Consider the following 26,102-nt stretch of genomic DNA (forward strand, 5'->3'; position numbering starts at 1 on the left):
TCCTCAGAGCCTAGTACAATGCCAGGCATATAGTAAGTAGTTGTTAATACTTTATGATCAGAGTTCAGGAGAATGATGAGTGGCTTTATATACAGATAAGGGAATTAATTGCATTGATAGAATAATTGAACCCACAGGAAATGAAGAGTGTAGTGTAGAGAGAAAAGGGAAGAGTGTCAGGAGACACTCAGGAGGGGGAAAAAGGATTATCCAACAAAAGAGATTGAAAAGAAGCCATCGAACCAATATAGAACCAAGAGTGCATTATGGAAGCCAAAGGAGAAAATCTAGGAGATTTTTTTTTTTGCAGGGAGTCCAACAAAATAGGGCTGAGAAAACATCATTGGCTCCAGGACTCCTTTCACCAAAGCTAGGCTCTTTCTACAACATTATGCTACTACACAGTTTATTGTGATATTTGAAGCCTGAAGTAGCTAAAGAAAGATTCAAGCTTGTGAGCATATCCGTTTATTAAGGAATGCATGCCAATCACACAAAAATTGGGACCAGGACTCCTTGGCCTGGCACTGAACCCTGAATATAGGGGATATAGATTTTTATACATTAAAAAAAAAAAAAGATCAGCCAAGGTGGATAGAGAGCTAGGGCTCTAGACAAGGTCCTGGATTCAAATGTGACCTCAGATACTTCCTAGCTGTGCCCTTTACTTGGGCAAGTAAATTAACCCCCATTGCCTAGCCCTTACCACTCTTCTACTTTGGAACTGATACTATCTATTGATTCCAAGACTGAAAGTAACTTTTGTTGTTGTTTTTTAAAGAAAACAGTATTTAAACTAGGGTACAAAACTAGGTAATCTGATTTCTAATTGGAGAAAAGATTAGTGAACTTCCAAGTTGGGTGGGAGAGAGCAAACAGGTACAATTCACTTAAATCAGAAAAAAGAGGTGCCCCAACACTTCTCTTTACCCCTGCCCCAAGTATTTATATTCAATGAAAGGAAAAAGGAAACAATAACCAATTGACTAGAACTGGGCCAGTTTTCAGGTAAGAATGATTACTTGAGATGTATAATTGCAAGAAAGCTTGCATCAGTCTTTGGATCTGACTGGGTTCCTGGACAGCATAACCTAACCTTACTTTTTTTTTTTTAATTTTATTTAATTGATTAGGAAAATTTTTCCATGGTTACATGACTCATGTTCTTTCCTTCCCCTCCTCCCAACCCCTCCCATAGCCAACATGCAATTCCACTGGGTTTTACATGTGTCATTGATCAAGACCCATTTCCATATTATTGACGTTTGCACTAGGATGATCATTTAGAGTCTAGTGCTAGTAGAGAAGTCCATTACATTCAATTGTGCCACAGTGTCTCAGTCTCTGTGTACAACATTCTCCTGCTTCTGCTCCTTTCACTCTGCATCACTTCCTGGAGGTCGTTCCAGTCCCCATAGAATTCCTCCAGTTTATTATTCCTTTGAGCACAATAGTATTCCATCACCAACAGACACCACAATTTGTTCAGCCATTCCTCAATTGAAGGGCATCCCCTCATTTTCCAATTTTTTGCCACCACAAAGAGCGCAGCTATGAATATTTTTGTACATATATTTTTTTCCTTTTATCTCTTTGGAGTACAAACTCAGGAGTGGTATGGCTGGATCAAAGGGCAGACAGTCTTTTAAAGCCCTTTGGGCATAAAGGAATATATGCTTTAAATGTTGATAAAATGATACCTGGAATTAGGAAGACCAAATTCAAATTTAATTCAGACACTTTACTAGCTATGTGTCCAAGACACACAGTCCCTGGATAAATCAGATAACTTCTATTTGCCTTAGCTTCCTAATCTGAAAAATAGCACTTCCCTTCCAGGGTTGTTATAGAGATCAAATGAGATAACATATAAAGTACTTTGCAAATCTTACGTTTTATTGTTGTTTAGTCATGTCCAACTCTTTGTGATCCCCATTTGGGATTTTCTTTTGCCCAGATACTGGCTGGAGTGTTTTGCCATTTCCTTCTTTGGTTCTTTTTACAAATGAATAAACTGAGGCAAACAGGGTAAAATGACTTGTCCAGGTTCACACAAGCTAGTAAGTATCTGAGGCCTAATTTGAACTTAAGAGGATGTCTTCCTGACTCTAGACCTGGTATTCTATTCATTATGTCATCTAGCTGACCAAATGTAAAGGTACATTCATTATTAGCTATATGATGATATCATTCCATTTATTTTATCCTTATTAACAAGGCTACGGAAACTTTGTCAGTAAAGCAGTGACTATAACCATTTCACTATTCAATTCTTATATAATTTAAAATATAATTTAAAACTTTAAAAAATTATATTAACATTTGCAAAGTGGATTTGTAGCTTTGTGGGGAATTAGATATATTTATCATGGGCCAAAAATAAAGAACCAATAATGTAAAAAATAACCTAAAATAATAGAAAAAGGCATGTTTGGAAGGTGGGATGGTTGATATCTCTGCACTTTTAGCTCTGGATTTCCCAGGAAACTGTAACTGAGTCTACCAGGCAATTATATTACTTAGAACATTAAGTAGTGGACTGATTTAATTCAGTAGTTGAACTGAATTGAATTAAGTCAAATGGCATTTTCTAAATTGTTAATTAGGTAAGGGAAAATGAATAGCTTCTACTGTTTCATCTGACTTTAATCTGATAGAATCAGTACTTAAATTCTGAGCTCAGTCTACAATTCAGATTCTTGAAGCTTGGCAGCTGGGGGCACAGTGGAAATAGAGTGGGACCTATAATTAGGAAGCCTTGAATTCAAATCCATCTGCAGATACTAGTTATTTGACTCTGGGCCAGTCATGCTATCTGCCTTACTTTTCTCACTTGCAAAACACTTGTAAAAAACTGCCCCTACCTTCCAAAGTTAAAGCACTTTGCCAACACCAAAGTGTTATATGACAGCTAGATTGTGCAGTGGATAGTCAAATGGATGTGCTTTGTCAATTGTGTGTTGTTCTTTGAGGGTCATAACGTAGTGGAAGTAGGATAAGGAACTCTAATGTTCATCTGTGATGAAGAACAGTTCCCAAGGTCTTGGAGAGTCTATGGCTTAGTTCATCAGAGTGTGGAAGTCAGGTATAAACTGGTTTAAGTCTACCTAGTATTATTTATCTTTAGAATAATAATTGTATTCTAACCTTCTAAAGTGTACTGTGACCTGAAGATGTTCAGAGTATGAAATCACAAAATTTTAGAGCTGAAAGCACATTAGAAATCATCTTATCCATCTATACGACTCTTTTTTTGAACTCCGGAGTCTACTTGATTCCCTTCCAGATAGGCATGTTTTTGCTTTAGGATTTGAAAATCTGCTAGCTACAAAACAAGGGCAACTAGATGGGGCAGTCAAGTCACTTAACCTTGTTTGCCTGCATTTTCTTCTTTATAAAATGAACTGAAAAAAGAAATGGCAAACCACTCCAATATCTTTGCCAAATGTAACTTCAAAACTGTAAGGATAATTTTTAGTGTTTTGATTTAAAATCTAAAACAAGTGGTCATCATGGGAAATCCCCAAATATGAAAATACTCAAGTCAGCTGGGGATTTATGGAGATTTTAATTAATAAAGAGAGAAGGAATTAAGGGAAGGAGAGAGAGAGAGAGAGAGAGAGAGAGAGAGAGAGAGAGAGAGAGAGAGAGAGAGAGAGAGAGAGAGAATTAATTTAAACTGCTCTGGTTCAGGCTGAGCCAAGCAGTAGTTAAAGGCCTAGGCCAAAGTGGCCTCCCTGAGCCTAAGGGAGAGAAAGTCAGTCTTATTACTCACCACAAGACCGTCTCCAAGCAAGCTCCAGTTCTCCACTGAATCTCCTGAACTCCAATTATTCTGAACTGACTTTTTACCCTTCCTTTTAAAGAAAATTTTCTCTTATGTCACCTCCCCTAAATTTTCACATCTACCAATCACAGTAGACTCCTTTTCCAGGACTTCCCATTCTTAATTTTCACCATTCTTTAGTTCACACCTTCTTTGGCTAGATTATATCTTCTGAGTACTTCACACCTCTTTGTTAAACTTGCCTTTTGTAAGTTACTTGTCCTTTTTGTGATTAATTTAACCTTTATAGGTACTTAACACCTTTTTTGTATTAGATCTAAAAATAGACCTAGCTTAAGGCTCTAGCTTCACTATAAGGTATGAGTTAAGTACCTTTATTATTCAATCAGGAGTTTACAACTTTATTTTCCCCTAAGACACTGTCTGAGTAGGGTGGAGTCATTTTAAAAGTTCCCAATACATTCTTGATTCTTGTTAGAGTATCTCCATTGTTACAATATTGTTACAATAAGGGAATAGCTTAACCAAATCTTCTAAGGTATAGTCTGAATAGTTTTTAAGATTCACACAAGAAAAACCTAAATGGAGTCATGAAGAGATCAACATGACAAATGAACAAAAAACAGCAAAAGATACAAAACAAAACAATTATGGGGAAAAAAAGAAATCTGAAGTTCTCTCCTATAACATGCTCTCATTTTGGCTCAGGAGAAGAATATAATGAAAGAAAAACAAGAAGAAATAGAGCTGAAGATCACAAAATTACTCCAAATATTGTGGTGATCAATCACATCCCCCCCCCCCCATTCCAAGACTTTAGGAAAGCTTAAAAGAACATGGGTGGGAGGGAGAGGGCAGACTAAAACCTCAAGTTGTAATTCTGCTGTAATTTGTAATGTTGGCAACTGGGACAAGCAATATATGTGATTCCTGATGTGAAAGTAAGGCAAAAAGTAAGTCCAATTCCCTTGAGCAAGAATGAAGACTAGTGCTTCAGTGCTGCAGATGCAGTACTTGCATCTTCTAAATTTTGGTGACATGAGACAGCCCCATTTGTTCTGCTCTTCTTACAGCCTTCATTACTAGCCAAGCACTACCTGACTCTCTTCTGCAGAATATTAGACAATGCAGTAGCTGCTCTTAAGGAGCTAACAATCTAGCTTGTATAAGCAAGTACATTTTCAGATTTCTGATATTATACTGTTAGATGATGTGTAGCTGGCTATAACTATGACAATAACCAAGGCAGCATAAGGTGGTGGAATGGATAGAGTATGGCCTAGAGTCAGGAAGACTGATTTTTAAAAATTTTAAATTCTGAATTCATTTTTCTGAATTCAAATCTAGCCTCAGACACATATTAGTGGTGTGACTCTAGACACTTAACCCCTATTTGCCGCTGTCCCTCATTTGGAAAATGAGCTGAAGAAGGAAATGGTAAACCATTCTTGTACCTTTACCAAGAAAACCCTAAATGGGTTCACAAAGAGTCAGACATGACTAAACAATAATAATAATCATTACACAAATATGTGGCCTAATAGATTTTTTAAAAGAATATTTAATAAGTTTTACTTAATAGTTTCTGTATAGTTATAATGTGTAAAGTCCTATACAGCATAATAAACATTAAAGGAAGCTATATTAGCATTTGTTATTATCCCTAAGGGGCTATTCTATGGTAGTGATGGCAAACTTATGGCACAGGTGCCAAAGACAGCACACAGAGTGCCCTCTATGGGCACATGGCCACCCTACCCCACCCCAGTGTGTTACTAGAAAGGCAGAGGAACTCAGGTGAAGCTGTTCTCCTCCCCCTCTCCACTGTGCTTTGATGACATTTTTTCACATGACCTGCCCCTCTGCCCAGAAGCCTAATGGGATCTCTTTCTTCCTCCCCTGTTTGGGGTAATGGGGTGGGGCAGGGCATGCCTGGCACTTGGTGGGGGGAGGGGCATGGCACACAGTCTGAGGGGGGAGGGGCACAACACTCCATCTCTAAAAGGTTTGCCATCACTGCTCTATGGGATATCTCAAAAGTCTCAGTGAAGTTTCAAGTTTCATTAACTTCAGAAGAATATGTGCTACCACTTATTAAAAAAATCAGTTGAAAATTTAATTATATTAAAATTTTTTTACATTTAGTTTTATAAGTTTTTAATAATTTCTTTTAATTTTAACAAAATAATTCATCATAATGCATCATTATGCATTGCTTATGCTAATAGTTTGTGGATGACACTTTTTCAGACCAATGGATTAGTAGTAAAGGTACTCTCGTTTGGATATTTCAGTCACCTGAGACTTTCTTGTGAGGTCATATCAAAACTGTCACTAAGAAATCAAAACCTCATTCTCTGGATGATCTTAAGTCTAGGATTCCAAGTGCATCCTTTCAATCACTGAGCAGCAATGAATAAAAGTTTTACAAAATTCAAAAATAATAAGACTACAGCGATTTGTAAAACAAGATAGTGCTTATGTTGAATTAATTAAGAAACATGCCAATATTTTAAAATTTTACACCTTTAAAATTTTTTTTTGTAAATTTGTAGCATTTATGCTTCATGTGATTTAAAGTTTAAAACAACACTAAGACTTTTGGGACACCCTCTACTTTAGTCAGTCAGACAGCAAACATTTATTTATTAAGTATTTACTCTGGTCTTTGTTTATACAATTAAAATTGCTTAGATTATATAGTATGAACATCTTTTTCTTGCAGAAAAGAGTAGCTTAAAATCATACAAAATAAGTTGATTCCTTGTTTTTTATTTATTATTTTTATAACATTTAAAAATTTGATTTTACAGACCCACATTCCCATTTTCAACCATCTCTATATGTAAAAATAGAATTATCAAAATTAACATTGATAAAATATGCTAAAAAATGTTTTTAATGATATAGGGTATCATCTAGGTGGAACATCTAGATAGAATGCCAGACCTAAGGTCAGAAAGTCAAGAAGACTCATCTTCATATAAATTTCTTTTCCTGTAAAAAATTTTACAATTAAAAAAGCCCATGGTACTCAATCTTTTAGAGGCTCGAAATTTTGGACTTCTCAACCAAATTTGGCTTAGCCATCCCACAAAGAAAGGCAGCTAATGTTAGGGGTGATTCTTTTCCAAATTGTGGTAACTTCCAATAAAGATAATTTAATAAACACTTTAAAGCCCCCTTTAAGTGCACAGCATCATACCAGGCACTGGATGCTGCTACATCAGTATTTTTAAATTAATTATTCATCATAAACATCCCTGAGAGATAGGGCTGGTTGCCTTACAAGCCACAACATATAAGTCCAAGTTACAGAGATGGCATGTATTTTGTTTAGGAGTTGAACACTGACACAAAAGATTTGGAATTCACAGCTTCTGGGTTTTGGTGGCTTTTCTGGGCCTTTCTATTTTGCACCCCTTTTTTAAATGTTAAAAAAGAAAAGCAGCATTCTGAAAAATTCCATCTCCATATTGGTATTGCTGTATCATTGTGAGCACGACCACTCTAACACTAAGAGTTCAGTGTGCATAAATAGCATTCTATAGAAGTTAGTGCAAAAAGAAAACATGGTCCCTGATCATCAGGGACTTATTTCTAGTTAACAATGAGTTAGCTAATAGTGTGATAGAGAGACACGTGCTCCATCGTTTCATTTGGCAAGAGGCAGAGCATACCACAGTGCTAATGAATAAGTAAAACATAATGGCTCAGTTGTCTATATGTCTTCTCCGGATTCTTCTTGTATGAGGAGAGCATGGTCTTCGTTCCATCTGGTACACATTATAACACTGTAAAAAAAGAAAAAAAAAGAAAAATATATGAATAAAATGTTTTCAAACAGATGAAGCAATCCACTGAGTCCATCAGTAATTTATATTCCTAGCCTTATCAAATTGTGCATTCTAGGGGCATATGCCGTGTTATTTTGAGTAAAATGCAATTAAGTGAAAGAAGGCTCATCTGTGCAAGAGGAAGGAGGAAAGTAGGGGAGCAAAGTGGACAGAATACAGGACTTAGAGTTAGGAAGGCCTAGATTCAAATCCTACCCCTGTGAGTGGCCTTAGGATGCTAGGGCTTAGTTTCCTTTCCTGAAAAATGAAGTGGTTGAGCTCAATGATTTCTAAGATCCTTTCAAACTTTAAATCTAAGATCTCCTGTTCCTTTCTCCTCTGTTTCATTGACTTATATCCTTTATAGTCTCAGAAGGAAGACAATGTGGAAGAACAAGAGAACCAAGAACCAACTGAAGATTTATGTCAGCTTTATCACCAGAGACCAGGTCCCTAAAAGTTTGGAGATGATCTGGAGCCATTTGTTTGACTTTGTTAATGGCCAGAGGGTCTAGCAATATTCTTATTTTAATAAGCACATTTTTGCTTTGTAGGGATTAAAAGATTTCTGGAAACCTTCTTATTGAATCTTTCTTTAGGTAAGGCTATACATAAGCCATTAATACAGATAGTTTCTATGTTTTCATTCTAATTGTTCATTCAATTTAGTTATGTCTGACTTAATTATTCCATTTGGAGTTTTCTTGACAAAGATACAGGTGTAGTTTGCCATTTCCTACTACAGCTCATTTGAAAGGTGAGGAAACTGAGGCAAACAGGATGTAGTGATATTGCCCATGATCACGTAGCTATTGAGTGTCAGAGGTTCAGCTTTGAACTCAGTAAAATGAGTCTTTTGGACTTCATGACTCTAGGCCTGGCATGCTATCGATTCCTCTAGCTGTATTTAAAGATTTTAAAAAGCATATGTATGTATATATACATATATATAATATATTTAAAGATTTATAACATGGCTAATATAAAAATGTTTTGCATGACTGTGCATGTACAATATATATCAAATTGCTTGCCTTCTCAAGGAGCAGGGAAGGAAAGGGAGAGAGGAAAAGAATATGGAACTCAAAATTTAGAAAAACAAATGTAAAAAATTTTATTTGCATGTAATTGGGGAAAAACTTAAAATAAAATGTAAAAAAAAAAACACTCAAAAATGTAATTGGGGGGGCAGCTGGGTAGCTCAGTGGATTGAGAGCCAGGCCTAGAGACAGGAGGTCCTAGGTTCAAATCTGGCCTCAGGCACTTCCCAGCTGTGTGACCCTGGGCAAGTCACTTGACCCTTATTGCCTAGCCCTTACCACTCTTCTGCCTTGGAGCCAATACACAGTATTGACTCCAAGACAGAAGGTAAGGGTTTTTTAAAAAAAAAATGTAATTGGAAAATGTTTAGCAAAACAAAAATACAACATAAAAAATAAAGATTTCCAATAAGAATTATTTTCAATGAAATTGAAGAGAACTTCAATTTCTATTAAATCAGTGTAATATATCAATTGTGCAGCTAGGTGGTACACTGCATAGGCTGCTGGGCATGGAGTCCAGAGGATATCTTTTTTGAGTTTAAATCTGACCTCAGACACTTGCTATGTGACCTTGGACAAATCATTTAATCCTGTTTGCCTCAGTTTCCTCATCTGAAAAAATGAACTGGGAAAGGAAATGGCAAACAACTCCAGTAACATTGCAAAACAACAATAACAAAAATAAACAAATGGGGTCACAAAGAGTCAGAGACAATGAAACTACTAAACAACAGAAACAAAACCACAATTTTAATAATCAAGATGTCCAGAGCATAGGCTTTTTGTTTGTATATATCTGGTAAGCCAGAAGACAGCAAGCATTTTGCCTGCCCCCTAAAAACCATGGCACCTCAGTACTTAGGGGAAAGCTGACAAAGGTGTAAAGATGATATTAGAAAAATAAGTATTGTTTTATTTATTAGTTTAGGGATAAGAAGTAAAGTGGCTGCTTGAGAAAGAACTGGAGTTTGAAGTAGAGCTGAGAGCATGTTAATTTCAGATGTGACCATTATAACCAGATTTCTATGTCAATTACTCTCTGGCAATTGGCAGAGACACACTCTCAGAGACTCTCTCTCAGGGTTGGAGGAAGTAACATCTTTGCCTCTCTCTCTCTGTCTGAGGGAAAGATCCGAAGGAGCTCAGTGTTTTCCTTTCCCAACTTGGGAAGCACAATTGAATATCTATTGTGGTTTTTATAGATTGTTTAACTCTGAGAAGACCAAAGTCCTACTATCAGTAGTTCCTCATTTTCTAGCTGTCAGTTACCTAGATAAAGATGATTGGGGTATCTGGAAAAGAAAGGGAAATGTAAACATATTTTTTATGTTCATGTTTCTAATCTTGATTCTTCAATACTTTCTCATAATGCTGGATTGTATCCATGATATAGCAGATAGGATACTGGATTAGGAATCAGGGAGACCTGACCTTCGAATCTCACCTCCAACTCTTATTAGCTGTGTGACCAGAGGGGAGACCCTTAGCGGCTTTGTTACATCTATTTCTTCATGTGTAAGTTAAGGGAATTAGATTCAGTGGTCTCCTTCCAGCTTTAAATCTATTGTTCTTTTCATATTTTCAAATACAAAGATAAGGTCACGTAGGCATCCACTAGCACTTGGCATTGAAAAAAAAAAATCAGGTCTCCCAAGGGACCATCCAGCAAACTATCTAGTTTTAGAAATTTAGCCAACAATCAAGGCTGAATGGGCTTAGCCTATTAGGGTAAATCATTTGAAAGAAATTATTTTCAAGGAAATTGGTATCCTAGATTATTCAAACAGGAAGAAAAGTTTCAAGCTTCTTATTTCATAGGTGGGAAATTGAGGTGACAAGAGCTTAAAAGATATCTCAAAGTATCTTCCTGTGCTTTTAAAAATGTATTTCTATTCTCATGTACTAATCAAGTAATTTTATTATATTCAAGTTGATAATAGCTAAAACCTTTGCATTTCCCTGGGAATCACTATTTTTTTCTTTGTACTATTACCTCTGACCATTTATGTCTTAATCTCTCCCCTCACTTTAAGATTATAATTATTATTTTAAAAACCCTTACCTTCTGTCTTAGAATCAATTTGTGATATTGGTTCCAAGGCAGAAGAGAGGTAAGGGCTTGGCAACAGGAGTTAAGCCCAGGGTTCCACAGCTAGGAAGTGTCTGAGGCTAGATTTGAACCCAGGACCTCCTATCTCCAGGCCTGGCTTCTCAATCCACTGAGCCACCCAGCTGCCTTCACTGCCCTCCTTCTCATTTTAAGATTACTGACAAATTTTAGAAGTCTAAAAATTCTGGAGAAGGGTACATAATAATGTTCAACATGCAAATTCTGTAAATTGACTGGTAGATTAGCTCAAGAGACTTTCACATTGTTATGCTGACTTTCATATTCTTAAATTAAGTGATTCTAAAATGTTGACATACCTTAGACTGATTCCTGGAATTAATAAAAGACCAGCTGAGAGCAGAAATGTGAAGCCCGAAAACCAAGCAACGGTAGCTGAATAAATGCCATTGAAGGCAGAAACCGCAGTGATTCCAGTCAGCGTCTCTAAGAAAGCAATGCAGGCAAACAGGGTCCCTGGGGGGAAGCAGAAGACTGAACTCAGAGGGTGACACCATTCAGAAAGGATTCCAGACCCCCGGGATCTGGGGTCTCTTGAACGCCTGGAGAGTAGGAACTTTTTGATCCTTAAGTTTTGTTATGATGATATTCATTTTTAAAATGTTTTTGTTGGTGGGGTTGGGGTGGGGGGAGAGGTTAGGAACAGTTTTATTGGTTAAAATCTGAAGCACTGGTTTGGGTGGCCACTGTGAAGTGAGGGAGCAGGGAGCTGAGCATCCTCCTTTACCGTCAGGAGGCATCCCTGCTCCCCAGCTTCTTCCGAGTGCCTGGGAGCCAGTGGGGATGGAGAGAAAGAGAACGGTTTACTTCTGGGGGCCTGCGGGTCAGCGCTCGTGGTCTCCGCTGGATGGAGGGCAGGCTAGGCTCTCTACAGGATGGTGGGCATCCACGACCGCCACCTTCCTGCCAGTTTGCCATCCCAGGGCCTTGGCAACAGACTGAAAGTTAGTTTTGCTGCCGAGCAATCCATGCAGGAAGACCCGGGGAGGGCAGGTTTATCTTTGAATGCCATGGACGTATGATTAGTGATTAAAATAACTAAAATAAGGCATGACTTTTTAGTTAGAAAAGCTGTTCTACCAAATGACAAAATAAACGGTCACTTTTTCTTGGCTCCCTCAAGCCTACCCGAGACCTTTGTCCAACTCAACTACAAATGTCAGTTGCAACTAGGTGGTGCAATAGATAGAGTGCTGCTCCCACAGTCAGGAGGATCTGAGTTCACATCTAGGCTGTGTGACTCTGAGGTGGTTGTTTAATCCTTTTTGCTTCAACTTCTTCATCTTAAATGAGTTGGTGGGGGTAGCTGGGTAGCTCAGTGGATGGAGAGCCAGGCCTAGAGACTAGAGATCCTGGGTTCAAATGTGGCCTCACACACTTCCTAGCTGTGTGACCTTGGGCAAGTCACCTAAGCCACCCCTTTGCCTAGCCCTTACTGCCCCTCTGCCTTAGAACCAAAACCAAGTATTGATTCTAAGACAGAAGGTCAGGGCTAAAAAAAATAATAATAAATGAAAATGAGCCGGAGAGGGAAATGGCAAGAAAATGCCAAATGGGGTCTCAAAGAATCAAAAGACAACTGAAAATGACTAAACAAGAATATTAGGTATTCACGCATATTCTAGACTATATGGTGCTTCCATGAGTCAGCAGAGAGGGAAGAAAATGTCCTCAGCAGCTTGAAAACTCTGACAACTTTGAGATGTTGTGAATAGTACCAGGTTTATTATTATATATTTGTTGTTTTTCGGTCAGGGCAGACTCTCTGTGACCGCATGGAACTTAACTATCCACAGGGTTTTCTTGGCAAAAATACTGACTGGTTTGCCATTTCCTTCTCCAGTGGATCCTGGAGATTTGTCGGGCAATCAGGTTAAGTGACTTGTCCAGGGTCACACTGCTAGGATGTGTCTGAGGTCACATTTGAACTCGGGTCATCCTGACTCTAGGCTAGGCACTCTGAGCCACTGCTCTATGCCACTGGACTCCATTTTTGATGGGAAATGGTCAGAGGGCACACCCCTCACCCAGTAAGATCCTCATAACAATGTGTTGTCCCTGCAGTATGAAGAGCCTCTCCAGGCACCCAGAATGTTGATGAAACTGTAAAAAGTCAGGGAAATCCAGGACGTCCCTTTTTACTACATTTTCTCTGTATTTAAGGGATTTCAGTGCTGGACTGTGCTAGAGAGATCCTGAGAAGGCAGGAAATCCATGGTTGACACTGGGACTGGGGGAAAGCCCTGCTTAAGAGTTTCCCCTTGCCATTCAGCCCCCAGCAATCCCATCGTGCCCATCATGTCCAGTTTTCTGATGTTCTTTATCCCTTTAAGATGATAGCGATCCATGCACAAGTCTTGGGGATATCTTGAGAGTGTGCACCTCCCTGTAAGATCTCCCCTCTCTGAGGATGAATGTAAAACCCACAACAATTTCACAAAAAGTAATTCTTATAAATAAAGAGGAAAGGGACAAGCATTTGTTAATGACTGCTATGGGCCAGGCACTGGGCTAAGTGCTTTACAAATATCCCATTGGATCCCCACAACATCCCGGGGAGGGAGATGCTATTGTGATCTCCATTTTATGTTAGGCAGATGAGTTAAATGACATATATGCATATATAAAAATGTAAAGATGTATAATCATATATAAAATTATATATCATGCATATAATATATATGTACATATATGTGTATGTACTTGTATATATATCTATATTAATATCTATAATAATATATATAATCCCAGGGTTACACAGCAAGTAAGTGACTGAAGTAGGATTTAATTCCGGTCTTTCCTGACTCCACGCCACTGCTTCATTTAGCTACCTCAATAGTTGCTATAAGAATTTGAAGGGATCAAAGGATTTTTATTTGAATTTATCACCCAGAACAAGATGATAGGACAATGGAGATTATTCTGGAATTCTCTTAGAATATTCACAAAGCCATATAAAACTTTCTTTTAAACCAGATCAATGATAGAATCAATTCATGGAGCTCCACCCTAGTGGATCAGTTCCCTCCTCCTCATTTATGGCCTTAGATGGTTGCCTTAGATGGCACTGAGAAGCAATTTGTCCATTGGGCTCATGTGGCTAGTATGTGTCAAAGCCAGGGCATGAATGCAGGTTTTGCTGATTCAAAGTCAGGTTTCTCTCCACTATGTCACATTGTTTCTCATAAATACATAGAGTAATGAAGTTGAAAGTATCAGTTGTAGATTTAAAACCCCAGCCCCCAAAGTAAAGCACAGTGGAATCACTTCTACTTATCACCTTATACTGATTTCTGCCACCAAATCCTGTCTGTTCTGCAACAGAAACGTTCATGGCTTAATTACATAGAAATGAATAAATAAAGTCAGGAGAGGTTTAATTTATAGGGGGAAATGCTATGTGTTCTTACAGAGTTTTAGTTATTTCCAAGAGGCTTGAAGACTTTTTAGGCTAGCTTTTATTGCCCAGTATTTAGCTGAGATTCCACATGAAGGTAATTAAAGACTATATGTGCTATTTTCCTCTGGTATTAAAATATATTTTTTCAAATTAATGTATCTAATGACAAGTGCATGGATGCAACAATCTATGCATATGTCATAGCTAATGCATAATTTATTAGGGATGCAGCTTAGGACACTGGAGAGAGCACTAGATTTGGAATCTGTGGACCTAGCCCTAGGCGTTAGCCTGCTCATTTTCAAATCAGATGAGATAGTTTCTTAGTTAGGTCCCTTCCAGCTCTAAGCTGATGAACCTATGACAATTAAATATCATTTCTGCTTTTTTTCTTTATTATAAATTATACTTATTTATATACACATATATGATAAATATAAATTTATTATAAATTAAATGAAATATGAATAAGGCAAAACAAAAATCTTAAGTCTAAGAAACGCAGGTTTAAGAAAATGCACATTAAGAAAATGATTCTCAGGGCAAAAAATGCTTAAGATTGATGTCCTCTTTTGAGTCATTATTTTTGTTTTCCAGTGTACCTTTCATGAAAGGCAGTGTGGTATAGGGGGCAGAGAGCTGGCCTTGGAGTCACAAAGACCTGGGTTCAAGCACCCTCTGAAGCACATTCTGTCTATTGGGCTCTAGACAAGTTACTTTATCTCCAAATACCCCAGGTGACTTTTTTTTTTTGTGTAACCCTTACCTTCTGTCTTAAAATCAATACTAAGCATTGGTTATAAAGCAGAAAAGTGGTAAGGGCTAGGCAATAAGGGTTAAGTGACTTGCCCAATGTCACATAGCAAGGAAGAATCTAAGGCCAAATTTGAATTTAGGACTTCCTATCTCCTACTGAGCTACCTTGCTGCCCTTCCCCAGGCAACTCTGATTATAAATTATAGGACAATTGAGGAACTGCTCTGGGAGAGGGAATTTTTTCATGGAAAGTTTTCTAAACCAATGAAATTACAAGCCCATTCCCTCTCTCATTTCTCCCCTAATGGGGCCTCTCATGCCTCTTCCTAACAGTTTCTCACTTGATTCAATGGAACCTTGTGGAAAAACAAAACAAAACAAAGCAAAACCAAAAAGCTGTAGGGCACAGTGAGGAAACAGAAACTGATCCTTTGAGATTTGGAATCCAGGTTCTTGTAAACAGCGAGAACAATACTATCTTTCATATAGTAAACTCACCTTGCTCAGTAGGAGGAACCACTTTGGATAACATGGACCGAAGAACAGACATGGGCATGAAGGTAAAGAGGAAAGGGATCCTCACTAGGGGAAAAAATCATTAAAAGTCAAGTATTTATTAAGGAACCTGAAGACTGTTGATATAAATATGACACGAAATCAGATTGTCTTGCAATATATTCTCTTCCCCTTCCAAAAGCATTTCATTCTGCAGACCTTAATGACTAAGTTGATTTAGTCAATGGTAAATCTCTGGTGAGTAATTAAAAGCAACTATCCCTCTCTGCCTGCTACCCCTGGCTGTAGGATTTATTCCAAGACTGTTATTCCATTGCTTTGCAGAATTAGAGCTAAATCAGTGTTTACTTGAAGCTTATGAATCACTCATCAAACCTTGATGAGTGATTCATACCCAGCACTATGCTTGTTCATCTGGTTTGGGAAGAAAATGCTATATATATAATAGCCACTTGTATTTCGTGTTAAAATAAACAATCTGATCCAGCCCTTCATTTGACAGATGATGAACTTAAGGATCAGGGAAGTTAAATGATTTGTCCAAAGTCATACAAATAAGAATCAGCAGGTAAAGTTTTCATTTAATGCCGACCCAATGACTCTAAATCTTGGGCTCTTTTAACCGCACCATGCCTTCTAAACATTGGTATTTTAAACATCAGCTAAGGTGTATGTGTGTGTGTGTGTATGTGTGTGTGTGTGTGTGTGTGTGTACGTGTGTGCATCTTAGCTGATGTTTTTTCTTTATTTTTATTCTTTTTTCTTTATATTTATTCTTATTTTTTCTTTATTATTAATTATAAATATAAATTATAACTATATATAAAATATATTCATATATATTTTCTTATGTACAGAAATTTAAGAAAATTAATTTTTTTTTCAAATCAGAAGAAAAAATAAAGTGGCTGGCACATAGTAAATGCTTACATATTTGGTGCCTTGCTTGTGTGACATAAGACTTATATTGGTCTGCAAAGCACTACAATAGGAATTTTGGAGCAAACTCTTACTGGTCTATAAGGATTGTTTTATTTTAATATACATAACTAATAGTTTCAAAATAAGCATTCTTAAAGGCTTGAGGATTGAATGTAAACCATGATTAATTAATGTATTGCAATTTCTTCAGTTAATCCTCTTGAGATTTTCAACTGATTTTTGGACCTAATCTTTTCTTTCTTAAATTCTGGGGTAACATAAACTTTTTTTTTAACTTTTCCTTCCATCTTGGAATTAATACTGTGTATTGGTTCTGTGGTCGAAGAGTGGTTGGGGCTAGACAATGGGGGTTAAGTGACTTGCCCAGGGTCACACAGCTAGGGAATGTCTGCAATCAAATTTGAACCCAGGACCTTCCTGTCTCTGAGCATGATTCTCAAACAACTGAGTCACTTAGTTGCCTCCTAGACATCTTTTAATAAATGTTTTGTTTTGTTTTATTTTTCCCTTTCAGTATGTTGCATCAAAGGCCCAAGTTTTGAACTCACCTAATAACATCATCAGTGTGGTTCTGGCAAAAGTGACCATTACCATTCCTCCAGTGGTGGTACAAATTCCAATGAAGACAATGTAAATATCTTTAAGACAGAAAGAAAAAAGCCATATCCCTAGAAAACTAGTCAAGAAAGATACACTTGCTAAGGCTGAGCCATAACCTATGAAGACTTCATCCCAGCAGAGAGGTGAATTCAGCTCATAAAGGATAAATATAGGAGATGATCCAATTACTACGAAGAAATAAGTGATCATTGTAAAAAGTAGCAAACAGAGCAAAGTCCTTTGTTTGAAAGAAACATTTTTAAAAAGCATATAAGCTCTCAAAAATAATTTTTTAAATTTTTTACTCCATGACAAGGAAGTATCCTTAGGTGAAGATATGCTAATTGAATCCTCGAGAAAAAATAGAATATATATCAAGTTAGTGGCTAGAGCCAATGAAACAATAAAATATGTCCACATGAAACCAAGTTTTCGGATGAAGTAGCCAGAAGAGAGTCCTGTTAAACCAGTAACAAGTCCAAGTATTAAGTCAATGATGGCTATCCTTAAAGTTTTCTGTTTCTCTTCTTTACACTGGTCAACTATGTAAGCAAAGCATGCTCCCAAAAAGGTTGTTGTATTACCACAAAATGCAGTGATAAAGGTGGATGCTATCAGAAATTGGATAGGTAAGTCCAAATATGAGACCAAACAAAGCCAAATGTTGCTTGAAAGAGCACCTATAGAAGGCAAAATCAGAGCCCCTTTGCGTCCTTTTTGATCACTGTTGGACAAAAGAATGAAGGTAACCACAATGCCAGGAATCAATCCACTTATGTCTATTTGAAGACTAAATAAAGAGGCTTTTTTTTGAACTTCCTGCAAAGAAAGAAAAAAAAAAGAAATCCATATAAGTATGTGATCAATTGATATTATCAGTAAGCTTTAAAACTTAAAGGAGCCATAATCGCATTCCCTTGGACTAATGCAAATGATAGCCACTTGTCTGAGCATCTGATGGACTTCTATGGTCAAAAGACTCATCATATGGTGACCACTCCTGGGACTGAACCATGCTGAATCTGGTGAGTCTGGGCCTCAGACATCATAGGGCCAATATCGGAATCCTTTTGAGCCTGGGAGGGCTCGGTCAAAAATCAGCGAGTCAATAAGCACATTAATTGCTGACCATGTGCTAAAAGCAAGGATGCAAAAAAAGTAAAAGATAACAATCCATATTGCCCTTAAGGAGCATCCCAGAGGTCTGTGCAAGATAGCTAAAGAGAAGCTGGAAGTTATTCTCAGAAGGGAAAGCTCTAGTAAGAGGCTGGGAAAGTGGGGGAGCAGGAAAGACCTCCTTAGAGGGATGGATTTGAGCTACATCTTGAAGGAAGCCAATGTGTGGGAAAGGAAGAAGAGCATTCCAGGCAGGAGAGACAAAAATCATGCTACACTACCAAGTTCTTAAAAATCCATGATCCTATCCATGATACAATGTGACATCTAATGAATTTTCAGTGAAGAAATACAGATTTGGAAAGGATACAATCAGCCTGCTGTTTATGCCACAAATCAGCTTCCAACACTGACTTACCATTGAAAAAGCATAGAAATGGGTTGGATTTTTTTGGTTTTGTTCAGATCTAGAATTTCTTTGGAATAGAGAAATCCCTTGAGGAAGCTCCATTAACCAATCAATGTACACCAGCAGTTGTTATGGATGTGACAGGCATGGAGAATGACTTGCCCTGGGTCCTATGGCTGGGATATGTCAGAGATTCACTGAATCCAGGCTCTGAGGCAGGCTCTCTCTCCTCTATACCAAAATGCTTCTCTGGAGGGGGGAATGTGCCTATAATGGTGGACATGCCCCTTGGCTTGGAAAGCTTTTCATGGCGATAAGAAAAAATATAAATCTGCAAAATAACTCAATGTAAATGGGCACGTGTGTATCTGTGTTTGTGTGTGTGTCCTCTCTGTATCTGTCAGGGTCCTTAAAGGTGTGGCCTTTTCTATTCTTTTCAAAATTTCTGCCTGTTTTTCTGTCCCTATTAGGCCTCTTGAACTTTCTTTCTCTTCTGCCCCTGGCTCTGCGTATGTATTTTTGTTCTTTTTATCTTTCTCATCTTTGCTCTTCCCTCTGCCTCTTCCAGTCCCCTAAACTGATAGAAGGAAAGCAAGAACAGATAAAAAAGATGCTTTGGCCAACATAATAAAAACACTAAATGCAAAGCCTCTCAGATGTAGATTAGGTACAACTGACAGTCATACCCTACTTAATTGAGAGCTATGTAGAATATTCTCCAAGTCAATAAGGGTCTTCAGAACTGAAAGACAGAGTATGTGGCAGTGATTTCTAAGGGAGCTACAGTCAGCTTTGTCCTTGTGTCCTCAGGTCTTTCTGCAGGTCTATAGTGCAGTTTAAGTCTCTGGAAAGAGTGAACAAGCTATAAACCTATGCCTGGGAAATTGGCTGTAGGCCTAATTAAGAGATATTTCTTATCTTATCAGGCTTCCAAGGATAAGACAAGCAGTTTGAGGAAAGCCTACCTGTATGAGGGCTGGTTTTCATCTTTTATATTTTTTTCAATACTGCTGAAGTAGGCAGGGGCATGACGGTGGGGAAAGGGTGGCAAGTTTTAGTGGGAGAGTATCTTTTATTTTGGCATTGTCCTTCATATTGAAGAGGACCAAAATGACATCACCATGTTGAGGTCAATGTACAGTGTGTCCAGCTGTTGCTGATAAGACCAGTTAGAGCCCAGGTGGCATTTATCACAAATCGTATAGACATTTGGAACCGAGATATCTCTAAATTTGAGCATCTCACATTTCTCTTAACCTACTGCAACTCAGCTTTGTTCCGAGAGCACAGTGCCTTCTTTGATACTGGAGGGTCTTGTGCCAGCATCTCCCGTGTCTCACAATTTATATCAAAGTTCTTCAGAGAATGTCCTTGTAGGGGCTGCTAGGTGGCTCAGTAGATTGAGAGCCAGGCTCTACTCTGGCCTCAGACACTTCCTAGCTATGTGACCCTGGACAAGTCACTTAACCCCATTGTCTAGTCCACAACACTCTTCTGTCTTGGAAACAATACTCAGTATTGATTCTAAGAGAGAAGAAAAGGGTTTTTAAAAAAAGAATGTCTTTGTACCACGTCATCTGACCTTCACGTGAGTGTTTGCTTTGTGTGAGTTCTCTAAAATAGTCTTTTAGACAAAAGCACATTTGGCATTGGAGAAAAGACTTATCTTGCCAGGTGATTTTCAGAATCTTCCCAAGATTCCACTTCTTTCAAATAGGAGCAATTCAATTTCCTGGCATGGTTTCAAAAGCATACAGCCTCAAGACTTTTAGTCTGGAAAGTAGCTAATACCTTCTCCTGCCCACACTTTCTTTTGGAGCCTCCCAAATACTGAGCTAGCTGGGGCAATGCAGGTATGGGGCCTTCAGGGGAGAACAGCACCTCTGCTGGGGGAGTGAGAAGAGCCCAGCTCTCACAGGTGACTCCAAGAAGCTCTGGCATGGGCAGCAGCCACACCTCATAAAACCATCTCAGCAGATAAGCTAAACCAGGGTGAGGGAGGGAGGAAGGAGGAGGAGGAGGAAGAGGAGGAGGAGGAGGAGGAGGTCTACCCCAAGCAGGTGAAGACTTCCCTTACAGAAGAGTGAAAAATTCGTTCCAACAGGTCACCAGGTGGAGAAAGCAGTTAATATGGAGTGCCTAGCCCTTGGAGAATTGTTCCTATAGCTGTACTTTCAGAGAGAGGGGGGAGGGGGAGAAAGGGGGAAAGAAGGGGAGAGGGAGGGGGTGGAAAGGAGAGATAGAGAGAGAGAGAGAGGAGAAGAGAGAGGAGAGAGAGAGTAGGATAGGAGAGAGAGAGAGAGGAAGGGAGAAAAAGGGAGAGAGGAAAGGAGGGAGAGAAAAGAGGGAGGGAGGGAGACAGACAGAGTGAGAATTGGAGAGAGAGGAGGTGGGGAATGAGGGGGAAAGGAGAGAGAGAGAGAGAGAGAGAGAGAGAGAGAGAGAGAGAGAGAGAGAGAGAGAGAGAGAGAGAGAGAGAGAGAGAGAGAGAGAGAGAGAGAGAGAGAAAGGAGGAGACAGACAGAGACAGACAGAGACAGATAGTAACCAATGCTTGCTCAATTGAATTGGATGTTATTTAATGTGCTAGCAAACATTATTATAGCTTTATTTATAAACTTGCTTATATTTATAAACTTTAAATGATGTTTCCACCTAAGATTCCATGAAGATAATATTTAGGAAATGATCCAAGCAGCCGACATAAAAATAATAATACTGACAAACATTTACTTAGCACTTCAGGGTTTCATAGTATGGTTTACTTTCATTATTGCATTTGTGTAACCCTGTGATGCAGTTGCTATTATCAACCCTATTTTTCATATGAGGAAACTGATGATAAGAGAGAGAAAGTAGCTGATTTAAAATTGCATTATTTAAAGCTGGAAGGAACCTTTTAGGTCATCTAGCCCAACTTCCTCAATTTACAGGTAGAGAAAGAAGGTCTCAGAAAAAGGAAGAGCTAGAAATGAAGGTCAGGGGGGTAATAGTTAAGCAGCAGTTAGGATTCAAACATCCTCTGGCACTAAAGTCAGCTCTCTTTCTATTGAATCAACTTATTTAAGGTAACCTAGCTATTATGTGTCTGGGACAGGATTTAAAATTGGACCTTCCTGAATATGAGTCCAAATTTATGTGTCCAGTATGAATGTCAAATATTAAATTTAAATTTTATTTTAATTTAATTTATATATACACAACAAATAAAAATTTAATTTAAATTTAATTAAAATAATTGAATATCACTCTTAACTATAGGCCCAAGGACTACTTATTAGATACCAACTGTGGGCATACAGGAAGTGCTAGGCATGATTTCCCAACTCTGAAAATTTTCTATTGAGACATTTCTGAAACAGATTTGAGGAGAGAACCTTTGAGACCTAGTTTGTAGCTGTTGTATATTATGACAATGGCCTAGGACCATGATGGCAAAAGTATGGCATGTGTGCCAAAGATGGCACACAGAGACCTCCCTATGGGCACATGCCCTAGGCTGTCCCCAGCAGAGTTGCTCCCTTCCGCCTCTCCACTAAAGCCTCCCAGGCCCTCTGTGCTGCTTACTCCTTCCCTTGAATGAAGTGCTCAGGCCACTTTGATCCCTTAATCCCTCCCCTGTCTGGGACTAGGGGCTGCAGTGGGGGGTGTATGGGGTGCCTCCTCTCCTGCCACTGGGTCCACCTCATAGAAGAGCTCTACTTTCTTCCTTCCTTCCTCACCAGCTGCCAGTCTGGGGGGGGTGGGACAGTGATCTTGCCTTGCAAAGGCTAATTGTCATCCTTCTACCCCCTGCTCCCACCCCTAAGTAGGTCACAGCCCAATAGACAGGTGGGTCTGGATTCAGGGGCAGGTCTCATAGCAGCTGGAGGCAACTTCCCTCCAGTGCAAGCCTGCTCGGAGCCTGACCTCCCCAACATGGGGGGGGGGCACTGCACATAATCTGGGAGTATAGGTGGGGCATGGCATGGGGTCCCTAAAAAGTTCTAAAAGATTCAGCATCACTGGTCTAGGAGTTCTGCTAACTGCCTAACTCCCTCTCTCTGCTTTGGTTCCAGATAATGCCGTGTCATCAGGTTTAGATGGGAGACCTGTTTCTGGAATATAAAATTCCAACAAATTTGATCATGCATAGAGCCAGCCTCTCCATCTTTCTAACCTCTGGTCTCCACTTTCCCAAATATTTGATGATAATGGGAAGTACATGGTTAAATTGTCTCATTCATTATACATTAATTTACAATTATAGATGACTTTCATTATTACTTTTTATCCTATCTTTTTATTTCTTTCTTACCTTTTGGAGTTCATAAATTGGATTGCTTTTGTTTGTTTCACATTCAGAAATATTGCTACTTTCTATATAGCTATAGTTGCTTGTTTCTTTCCATATTCTCTGATAAATATATTGTGTTGTCAATGGGCTGTTCAAAGTAAAAGCAAATGCACTAAGGAAAATGGCAGGTTCTATGAACAAAATCTTCATTTTAAAGGTCTGGTTTTATTCTCTGAAAACAAAAAAGAAAAGAATCCATTAATCAAAAGTGTTTCAATATCATAGTATACTTAAAAACAACAACAACCTTTACCTTCTGTCTTAGAATCAATACTATGTATTGGTTCCAAGGTAGAAAAGCAATAATGGCTAGGCAATAGGGGGGAGGGGTGTTAAGTCACTTGCTCAGGGTCACACAGCTAGGAAATGTCTGAGGCCAGATATGAATCCCAACTTGAGGCCTGGCACTCTATCCACTGAGCCACCTAGTTGTCCCCTCAGTATCACTATATATATATATATACATATATATATATATGTATATATTTTTTTAAAGCAAATATGAAGTTAAGGAAGTTTTGTGGAGCAAAAGGGAAAACTTAAGGAGATGACAGGGAGTTTATCCTTTACCTAGGAGAAATTATTCTATCTAGCAGCAAGCTTCTCAATTAGATGGAAGATTTCAGATTTTCTATTTTTAAGAGGAAGTACTTTTTTAAACTAGAGTTTGGAAACACTCTTAAATTAAGACACTAGTTCTGGACTCTTATGTTACAGATCTCTGCTATTTTAATTTTTTTAACTTAATTTTACTCAATTAATTCACTTAAAGCTGTTGATGGCGTAAATGGTGTAAATAACAAGGGCTCTTCAGGGCACTGCTATTGCCTAAGAGAACATTATTTATCTTGGTATATTTGCCATTCCCACAAAGGAGTATGTTTAAAGGATGATTTGTCAGGAAAGCTAAAAGATTTTTGAGTCTCACCTTGCCGTTAAATCTTTCTGTTGCTCAGGCAGAACGGGAGTCTGGCAGTGTTAGGGTCCCAGTTTCATTCTCTGCTCTCAGGCACTGCTGCTTCCTGGAGTTTTCCTGGCACTGGCTCTGGGAGCAGAAAGACTCACCTGTCCCTTGGGGTGAACTGGGCAGTGAGCATGTCCTTGTCATGGACAACTATAGGAGAAAAAAAAAAAAGAGGAGAAGGGGGGCGGGGGGAGGAGGATACGATTTGCCTCACCTGTGGCCAGATCCATGCATCTGAAGCAGTCAGTGAGTGTATGCAAAAGTGAAATAGAAAGGCCTCGATTTCAGCCCATTAAATCCATCTAGGATCCTCAGAGCTACTCTTTAGACGCACAAAAGAACGGAATGCCACTTGGATGCTCACAATGACAAGGAAGGAGGGTGGTGGCGTTTGGGGGGGGGGGGGGCGTCTGATTACTCCGCCCTAGCCCGGAGTTTCCCCTGCGGTGTAGATCTGGCACGTACCTCCTCTCTGGGGAAGGGGTCCCCGATCCAGGTGTTTTGCTAAGTGAGGTCTGGTCCTTTGCACTTGCACCTACCGTTTGGATCGCCCTTTAGATCTCTCTGGCCCCCGCCTAGATTGGGCCCTCTCTCGCTCCCTTTCTAGGGCTCTCTCCACCCCTCTCTGCTCGTTTCGCTTCCTTTTCCCGGGGCTGTCCGCCAGCGCCTCCGCTGTCACTTATTCCATCCCAATTCCGCCAGAGCCAGGTAGAGAGCCTCCCTGTCCCCTTCCGCGTTCACTCACTAGACAGTGACAATGACCATGACGTCCGCTCCGCGGGTCTGCCCAATCGGATCCTCGCCCGCCTACCGCTGGTACCCCGCCAGAGGACAAGAGAAGCCGGGAGAGGAGGCAACACTAAGCCCCGGGGACTAGAATGGGGAGTGTAGCTGGGGGAGGGAAGGGGTGTGGAGTGTTATCAGAGAGGACTTTGTTTCTTTCCGAGCCCGACCTCAGTGTTGGCTCGTGGTGCGCCCGACCCAGCCATTGGTCTGGGCCAATGTCATTCACTCGCCTGGCCCCGCCCTGCTGTCAAATGGCTTGCCTTGTGTGTGTTTTCTCTCTGGTGAGATTTTAGCAGAGCAGAGAAGGAATTAGGTTACTCTAGTGTCCGGGATTGTAAACCCTAGGTGTCTTGTAGATTGCGAATTGTAGGTCAAAATGTTTTTCTTTTGTTTTATTAGTCAGTTCGTGATCCAAAAGATTTGCTTCGACACCAAACACCTTAGTCATACAAGATGACTCAGCACAGTACCGGATCAGGTCCAATGGAAGGCGGTCCTAGGCATTTCAGAAATATAGAAGGGAATATTGGCTGCCTCTCCAGAAGTGTTTAAATTCTGGACCAGCCACCAGTTCCCTAGACTTTCTATGCAACCTTTCCTGCCTGACATATCCCTAGATAAACTATCCATTGGAAGTGCCAATAGACCAATACTGACAGAATTAACCCAGATAAACAAATTCTCATTAAAACAAGAAAGCTAAAAATAGAAGAATATGTCAGGATCATTTTTTTCCCCTTCATTTCAGTGTTTTTGCATCTATATTCATCTTCCTCTACTGCTTTTGCTAGATTCCATTGGTTTGGGTATATTTTCTCATTATTACAATTTTCTTTAATAAAATTATCACTTCTATGACTTGTTCTTTAACTTACTAATTCTTCAAGTTTAAATTAATTTTCAATTGATTTTATTGTATTTATATGGCCCCTTATTAAATAATTATTGTATTATGATCTGAAAAGATGCATTTAGATAATATTCCTGCTTTTCTGCATTTAACTATAAGGTTTTTGTCTTTATCTCTTTGACTTCTTTCTTATTTATTTTTGTTAGATTTATTTAGTTCTGAGAAGAGAAAGTTATAATCTCCCACTATTACTGTTTTTTGAAATCTATTTCCATATATGTCATTCAGCTTTTCCTTTAAAAATTTGAATGCTATAATATTTGGTACATATAGACTTAGTACTGATAATGCTTCATTATCTATGGTACCTTTTAACATAGCATAATTTCCCTGCTTATTTCTTTTAATTAGATCTATTTTAGCTTTAACTTTGAGATTATTATTGCTATTCTTTTTCTTTGTCAACTGAAGTGTAATATATTTTATTTCATCCCTTTATTTTTACTCTATGTGTGTACCTCATTTTTAAATGTGTTTCTTGTAAGCAACATATTCTTAGGTGTGGAGTTTTTATATGTTATGTGATCCATTTCTATTTTATGGGGGAATTCATCCCATCCACATTCAACATAA

At 38.8% G+C, this 26,102-nt stretch overlaps 1 protein-coding gene across 3 annotated transcripts; it reads right to left on the reverse strand.

Annotated features, from left to right (window-relative positions):
- Positions 1–6,539: 6,539 nt before the first annotated feature.
- On the reverse strand, positions 6,540–24,737 carry SLC46A3 (solute carrier family 46 member 3). 3 transcript variants are annotated; one of them, XM_007495264.3, is made up of 7 exons: positions 24,579–24,737; positions 23,798–23,983; positions 22,831–23,041; positions 16,957–17,827; positions 15,449–15,532; positions 11,094–11,250; positions 6,540–7,581 (listed from the first exon to the last, which is right to left on the reverse strand). In XM_007495264.3, the coding sequence occupies exons 3-7, from the start codon at positions 23,017–23,019 to the stop codon at positions 7,509–7,511; spliced, it is 1,374 nt and encodes a 457-aa protein (XP_007495326.2). In that variant the 5' UTR covers positions 23,020–23,041; positions 23,798–23,983; positions 24,579–24,737; the 3' UTR covers positions 6,540–7,508. The 3 variants fall into 3 exon arrangements, with proteins under 3 accessions (XP_007495326.2, XP_007495327.2, XP_001376385.2); XM_007495265.2 differs by lacking the exon at positions 24,579–24,737 and adding an exon at positions 24,373–24,572; XM_001376348.3 differs by lacking the exon at positions 24,579–24,737 and adding an exon at positions 24,299–24,572.
- Between the last annotated feature and the right edge of the window lie 1,365 nt (positions 24,738–26,102).

This window comes from Monodelphis domestica, chromosome 4, assembly GCF_027887165.1.
Source record: "Monodelphis domestica isolate mMonDom1 chromosome 4, mMonDom1.pri, whole genome shotgun sequence".
NCBI classification, from domain to species: domain Eukaryota; kingdom Metazoa; phylum Chordata; class Mammalia; order Didelphimorphia; family Didelphidae; genus Monodelphis; species Monodelphis domestica.